Source organism: Myotis lucifugus, unplaced genomic scaffold, assembly GCF_000147115.1.
Source record: "Myotis lucifugus unplaced genomic scaffold, Myoluc2.0 scaffold_35, whole genome shotgun sequence".
Classification (NCBI taxonomy): domain Eukaryota; kingdom Metazoa; phylum Chordata; class Mammalia; order Chiroptera; family Vespertilionidae; genus Myotis; species Myotis lucifugus.
Window position 1 is genome coordinate 9,046,756 of NW_005871083.1, and position 7,476 is coordinate 9,054,231.

Genomic DNA, 7,476 nt, shown 5'->3' on the forward strand with positions numbered 1-7,476 from the left:
GAGGTGACCGTCTTTTTTTCCGGGCTGTTATCTGGGGACCTTGAGGTGACCGTCTTTTTCCTGGGCAGGTGCCAAGTGGGCAGGATGTGCCCAAGCAGGCCCGCCTGGGACAGCAGCAGCTGCAGCCACGGCTGTGCGTGGGGCCAGGGTCAAGGCAAAGGGGCACTGGTTTAGGTGGACCTTGACTCACAGCCAAGAGGAAATGAGATGTCATGGTTGTTCTTCATTCCTCTGCACTCGGCTTCCTCCCCAGGCCCTGCCTTGGGAGGGGCCCTGTGGCAGCAGCCAGACCTGGGCAAGCCACAGCCTAGTCTCTCATGGGCTGGGGGGCCTGGACAAGTAATTTAGTTGGTCTATAAGTTCTTCAAAAACCCCTGGGCAGTGTGGTTGAGTGGGGAGGTGCAGGTGAGGGCACAGGTGGCCAGGGGCTGAGTGCTCCCCGAGTTTCGGGGATGGTGTCCAAGAAGGCTCAGTGAGGCTCCGATGTCTGTGTGGCCCCTCGGGCTGCTTGAGGTGTGGTGTGGAAAGGCAAGCCGCCCCCTGCCGCTCACACAGACCTGGGCCCGGGGGCCACCTTGGGGCCCCTGCTATTGCACCCCCGAAGGCTGATGCTGGCTGGACCAGGCGGGATCATGGGATCAGGGAGGCCTGTTTCTGGCTTGGACAACAGGGTGGGCAGTGGGGCCCTTTCCTAGCAATTGGCAAACTGGGGAGAAAGAAATTGAGGGTGATGCTGCTCCCCAAAACACACAGGGAAAACAATACGTCATGGCTGGTTCCAATTTCTGTCACATTGATGATCGTAGCGTGGTGTTCACATACAGGTATCGGCACCAGGCCCTCTCTGACCCTATTTCCATATACGCAAGATGGGGTGCTCATAGTATGTGTCCAGGCAGCGACCAGGCGGAGGGAGCAGCGAGGGCAAAGCCTGGGGAGCGCTCCTAGGCTCACCAAGAGCCAGGGCAGGAGGCTGGGCTGGGCTGACCAAGGGGTGCACCTAGGAGAGCCCCAGTGGAGACACTGCTGAGCAGGGGCCCAGATCATCCAAATGTGTCCACCCCCCTCTCACCCCATGGCAGGGGCCCGAGTGGGGGAAGGGCAGGGCAAATGGGGGAGGGGCCTCGGTAGCCTGAGGCAACCTGTGGCCCTGGCAGTGGCTTTGGGAGCAGACAGCTGGCCGGGGCCCTGCACCCTCATGCACACGTGCGGAGGCCTGGGAGCCAGCTCAGCTGCAGGTGTCCCTCTTCTGCTGGGGGGCAGGGCCTGGTCCTGGCAGGGGCAAGGCCCTCAGCCCTCCCAGTGCTAGGAACATAGGTGTACAATCTTTTTCAGACCCTGCTTTTAATTCGTGGGGGTATTCATGCAGAAGTGGAATTGCAGAATCCTATGGTAGATCTGCTTAATTTTTTGAGGGCCCTCCACATGCTTCCACAGTGGCTGCACCATTTTCCATTCCCGCCAACAGTGCACAGGATTCAGATTTCTCCACACCTTTGCCAATTCTTTTTCTTATTTTTTGGTTTTCGTTTATGTTCGCTATCCTAATGATTGTGAAACCTTGCTGTGGTGTCGATGTGCATTTCAAAACGACTGGTGGCTTTGATCATCTTTCCTTGTGCTCATTGGCCGTTTGTATGACTCCCCAATATTTATGGTCGCCACTGATGCTGTAGGAACTTGGTGCCACAGCCTCTGCCTCCAGTACCTGTTCCCACCTGCACTTTAGCCTCTGCCGCCTCCAGTGTCATTTTGAGAACTTGTGATGCCACTCTGTGCCGTGATCCCCTCACCCTTCCTGGCAAAGAGGCCAGAATCCCACGCTCCGAGGTCCCGGGGCCACAATGGCTGCAGCAGACACCGTCCTGCCTAAAACCTGTCGGCAGTCACACTGGGCTCCTCGAGGAGTTTCAATAGAGGGAATGTTTACAAAGATGTGGGCAGGATTTAGGGGAACCCACAAAGGATAGTAAAGTGCACAGGCTTCTAACCACAATGGGGACACACCTAGAGCTGAAGGGACAAGGGGCGAGCGGTGATAGAACCCCGAAAGGGCAGCTGTGCAGACAGGGCCGCCTGAAGGAGCTGCGCCCCCATAGAGGGAAGCCGCCTGGGAACCAAGAATAAGACCTGACTTCTCTCTCCTACCCTCACGGGGCCCTGCCCCTGCTGGGGCCTCCCCGACCCCCCCTCCACCCCCTATCACCCCAGCAGGAAGGCAGAGAGCCAGGGGAGCCGGGAGCCGTGCTGCGGCCTCCTCCTGAGGGTCAGCCTGCTGGAGGCCAGCAAGGTGGAGAAGGGGGAGAGCGGACCAGAAGGGGAAATGGAAGACATCCACACCTTCTTATGATTATTTTGCATCATTAAGGTTGCTTTTTGCAATCAAATACATGGCCGACAGTGGCTAATAAGAGGGACCTGCTTTTCTCAGATGAGTGCACACAGCAGAGATCTGGAGGCTGCAATTGCCGGCCTCCACTCAGCAGCTCGGGATGGGGTCGCTCCCGGCCAGGGTCCCGGTGGTGGGTCGCTCCCGGCCAGGGTCTCTGTCTTTCTTCTCTGATCTCAAGCGGCGGCCAAAGTGGGCCGGGGCTGGGTTCTCCTCACCCCCCTTCGTTTCCACTGGCTTCGGGCGGCCAAAGTGGGCCGGGGCTGGGTTCTCCTCACCCCCCTTCGTTTCCACTGGCTTCTAGCAATCAGAGTTCTACCCCCTGAGAGCTGGATGGGGTGACCCTCCACGGGACCCTCGGTGTGGAGAGAAAGGAGGGGATGGATGTAGGCACTGATATTGGCTGTCACTCTAACAAAATGACCGCCTGCTCCCAGGCTGTGCTCACCTCACGGTTTGGTTGGAATGGGGCAGGGGCTGGGGACCAAAGGAATTGCTCAAAGTGAAAAACACATCACCAGACACCACACATCTCTCTGCGGGGCCGGCGGGCCTTCTGAGGCTACATCCTCCCATTCTCCTCGGCTGAGGGTTTACGGGCAACAGACCTGAGAGCCGGTGACAGGCTGCATCTGCTTTCTGCTCTGGAAAAGTCCCTGAGTCTAGAAAAATACAAATGGCTTGGCTACCTGCTTGGAATGAGTGAAGGGGGAAAAAGCTCCAGCAAATGTTACTATTTCAATAAATTACCCTGGCCTGGAATTTAAATATGGATTCCTGATGCTCAACCCAGGCCAACACTCAGCCAGGACACCCCTGGGTGGCCACACAAAGCCAGTGAAAACACCAAAAAGCTTCAGACCCCGTTAGGCAACAGCGGCTGCCCCACTCCCTATGTCCCCAAAGTTTGGCAGCGTTAGCCCTTAGCACAGAGTGGGCTCAGGCCTCAGGAGCCCATCTGAGCTGAGCTGTGGCCACTGTTCATGGTCAGAGCTCTGCTCAACTGGTGGTTAAACATTTTTAATATCCTCCTGCAGTGAGCACACAACCCTGAAAAAACCCCAATTTACAAATCAAAGTCGAAACTTCAAAGCCACTCAAGTTCAAATCTGGACTGGTGTCACTTCCTGCTCCCCTGACCGCCTTCTCCCCCCGGACCAGGGACCGTGACCACAGGCCCCAGAGGTGCTGGGAGAGTCCACCCGCCAAGTTTGTCTTTTCAAAGCTTCTCATCAGCGAGGCCCACACAGGCCTGTCTCCAGCAGCAGCGTCCCCAGTCCCTCTTCCCAGTTATCGGACATCAGGACATTATTTCTTTTCCTTTCAATTTTATTTTGCACTAGAGGCCTGGTGCACAAAATTCGTGCACTCGGGGTGGGGGTCCCTCAGCCGGCCTGCGCCCACTCCCGTGGGCCTAAGCTGTCAGTAGGACATCCTTAGCGCTGCTGCAGAGGTGGGAGAGGCTCCGCCACCCCCACTGCGCTCACCAGCTGTGAGTCCGGCTTCTGGCTGAGCGGCACTCCCTCTGTGGGAGCACATTGACCACCAGGGCCAGCTCCTGCATTGAACATCTGCCCCCTGGTGGTCAGTCAGTGTCATAGCAACCACTCATTCTGCCATTTGGTTGATTTGCATATTAGCCTTTTATTATATAGGATGGTTTCAGGTGTACATACAGCTTAGTGGTTAGACCATCATATACTTTACATGGTGTTCCCCACTATATTTCCAGTACTCACCTGGCACCATACATAGTTATAATATTATTGACCATATTTCCTATGCTGTACTTTACATCCCCATGGCTATTCTGTAACAACCAATCTCTACTTCTTTTTATTGTTAACAGTGTTACAGATGTCTCCCATGTTCTCCCTTTTTGCCCCCCTCCGCCCAACCCCTACCCTGCCCCAGGTCTTCCCCATGCTCATGTCTGTGTCCATGGGTTATGCATATATGCATATATGTTCTGTGGTTAATCTCTTCCATTCCCCTCCTCCCAGCCACCCCCCCAATCTGTACTTCTTCATCCCTTCACCTCTTTCACCCAGTCCCCTAACTTCCTTCCTGTCTGGCACCATCAGTCTGTTCTCTGTATCTATGAGTCTGTTTCTATGTTGGTTGGTTGGTTTTTTTTTTAGATTCCACATGTGAGAGCATATGGTACTGGTCTTTCTCTGACTGACTTATTTCACTTGGTGTAATACCCTTGAGGTCCATCCAAGCTGTCACAAATGGTGAGATTTTATTTTTTTATGGCCAAGTAATATTCCATTGTATATATGTACCACAGCTTTTTTATCCACCATCTATTGACAGGCACTTGGGTTGCCTTCATATCTTGGCTATTGTAAATAACGCCACAAAAAGCATTATATTCTTATTTGTTTTAGTACCTGTCTCTCCCTGGGGTCTGGGACCCCCGAGGGCAAGGGTGGCGCATGCTCTGTTCCTGTGGGTGCCTGGCCCAGGGAGAGGAGGAGCCTACAGAAGCCATTCCGCCTCCACTTATGGCAGGTGCACACACACGCCTGTCCTTCTCTCGTTGTTCTGTGACAATTACATCACTTATCTTCTGTTTCCTCAGCACATCCTTTAAAGGTGTGGAATCAAAGCCTCATTTTATGAGACAAAAGCTTTATGTGAGGAATAGTTCCTTACATTGTGAATTATCACAGAAGAGAATTCGTGGAACCCAGTGGTAGACATGGATGGCCAGCAACTGTGACCTGCTGGCGGCCACCGTGGGGCGACTCCTTAGGCCCCCGCACACCCTCACACCCGCCCTGAAGCTGCTTGGCTGGGCTGGTTTCAAGGGGGCCCCTGGGTAACCCAGAATATCTGTACAAGACTTGATCTCTGAGGAGGGATGCATTGAACACTCTGCTGAGGACCTGCAGCCTGCGTTTACGGGACTGGAGGCCTCCCGGCGACAACCAGTTGGGCTTCTTTGCGTGAATTCTTCGATCCCTGGTGGGATGCTGGCCTTGCCCGCAGCGCCCTGGGGGTGCCTGGTGTTGCCAAGTCTAATGGGTGACGTTGGGCAGGGCAGCTGCCCCTTTCCCAGGGGCTGGCATGTCCCAGGCTGAGAGCCATCCTGGCTGCCAGAGGGGCTTGGCCCCCACTTATCGCCAAGGTCCCCAGAGAACAGGGCGGGTGGCTCTCCGGCTTCTCTGACTGGGCAGGGCCAGGGGGGTGAGGGGCCCCAGGGGACATAAAAGGGAGCCCTCACCCAGGCACTGCACATTCCCACACGGAGCAACATGGCCTTCCTCTGGTTCCTCTCCTGCTTCGCCCTCGTGGAAGCCGCCTTCGGTGAGTGTGTGTATGGGGGGCAGCCAGGCCTGGGAGGAGGCGGGGAGAAGGTCCCTAAGTCCCCAGTGACCCCAGGGACAGAGGGGCTCTGTCCGGAGCAAACCCTAGGGCCTGGCCAACAGGGAGCTGTGAGTCCCCTTCCCTGCACCTTCAGGCCTGGACAGGGAGAGGCAGGCGGAGGCTGTAGGGAGCAGAGGGTTTCTGGGGCTGAGTCTCACGGCCTCATGCCCTGCACCCTCACTCCCTGCACCGGCGGGAGGAAAAGTCCAGCCGGGACTGCACGGAGGGCTGAGGCCCCAGAAGCGGCCCAGGCTGGTGCTGTGGGCAGAGTAAGGTGTGGTCACAGACACCCCCCAAGGCGGAGGCCCGGGTTCTTTATTCATGTTCAGGCACTTGCTAACGTTTTATTTTCTATTTTAACAAACGAAGAAATCATTAAAAATACAGAAAATTCTATGACAACCCTGCACCATCAGGGTTTAGCAAAAGTTACCCCTTTAGCAGATTTCTTTGAGGTATTTCTTATAAAACACCCACTAGATTCAGCGAGAGCCCCCTCTGCCTCCTCCCGCCTCCCCTTGGCCGGTGAAGCCGCACCTGAACTTGCTGTGTCTCAGTTGTGTGCGGGTTTTTACAAATTACTACATATTTATAAATCCACGAAGTATAACCTTCGTGAAAACTTACATAAACGGCAGGACCCTCCGTGCCAGTTTTACCTTTTCCCACCCACAAAATGTTGTAGATTTGTCCCCATGGAGTGGGGCTCACTCATTTTAACCCCGTGAAATGCTCAGCTGTGTAAATACATCCCCGGGTGCTGCTAATCCTGTTTGCTGAGACAAGAACTGGATGATTATGACATGTTTGGGCAGTAACGACCTTCAGTGAGGGGCTGGTCCACCGCCCTGTTCCACGGGCAGGAGGGGCAGGCGGCCTGCTGGGCCGTCGGGGTCACAGGTTGCCGCACCGGCTCCCAGGGGAGAACGTGCAGGTCCTGCCCCAGGTGTGCCATGGTCACATTGAGCACCTGTCTCTTCTCATTCTCCTGCGACCATTTAAGTCCTTGGGTTTCTGTTTCCTCAATGTGTCCTTTCAAAGTTCTGTTTCTCAATGTGTCCTTTCAAAGTCTGTTTTATTAACTAGAGGCCTTGGGATGTCCGCTGACAGCTTAGGCCTGCTAACCCACAGGCCAGCATCCTTTATGCTTGCCTGGGAGGGGGGCCGGCTGTGCTTGCCCAGCTGTCCTGCCCAGTTTATGGCTGAGGGGGCACTCCCCCCCTGGGAGCAACCCCGACCACCAGGGGGCAGCTCCTGCATTGAGCATCTGCCCCCTGGTGGTCAGTGCACGTCATAGCGACCAGTCTTTCTGAGGTTGGGTCGATTTGCATATTAGCCTTTTATTATATAGGAGGATTAAGAAACAAAAATTCTGTACAATGAGTAGTTTCTAAAACTCTGGAATAGAGACTTGAGTGTGGGCCCAGCTGTGGCAAATGGAGCTTTTCACACGCCCTGGGCGGGTCAGCGCTCCCCATGCCCGTGCACTTGGGTTATAATCCCCCCCCCCCCCCACACACACATCTCATCGGTGAGCTTGGCCCCTGAGGTTAGTGGTTTGCTCCCGGTTTACTGAGGACCCTGAGCTTTGAAGGCTGAGGTCTCAGCAAGGAGGGGCGGCCCCCTCAGCGCCCCGCTCCCCGCTCCGCATCCTGCAAGGTGCCCGGTCCCAGGCTGCAGGGGTCCTGAGCCCACAGGCTGCGGGGCGGGAG

At 55.6% G+C, this 7,476-nt stretch overlaps 1 protein-coding gene across 1 annotated transcript in view; it reads right to left on the bottom strand.

Annotated features, from left to right (window-relative positions):
* The window catches only part of CTRB1 (chymotrypsinogen B1), a 4,827-nt gene extending 3,076 nt beyond the window's left edge, over positions 1-1,751 (bottom strand). Inside the window, exon 1 of the mRNA XM_023752552.1 lies at positions 1,709-1,751. Within this exon, the coding sequence (XP_023608320.1) occupies positions 1,709-1,751 (43 nt within the window). The remainder of the gene's footprint in view (positions 1-1,708) is intronic.
* Positions 1,752-7,476: the final 5,725 nt, after the last annotated feature.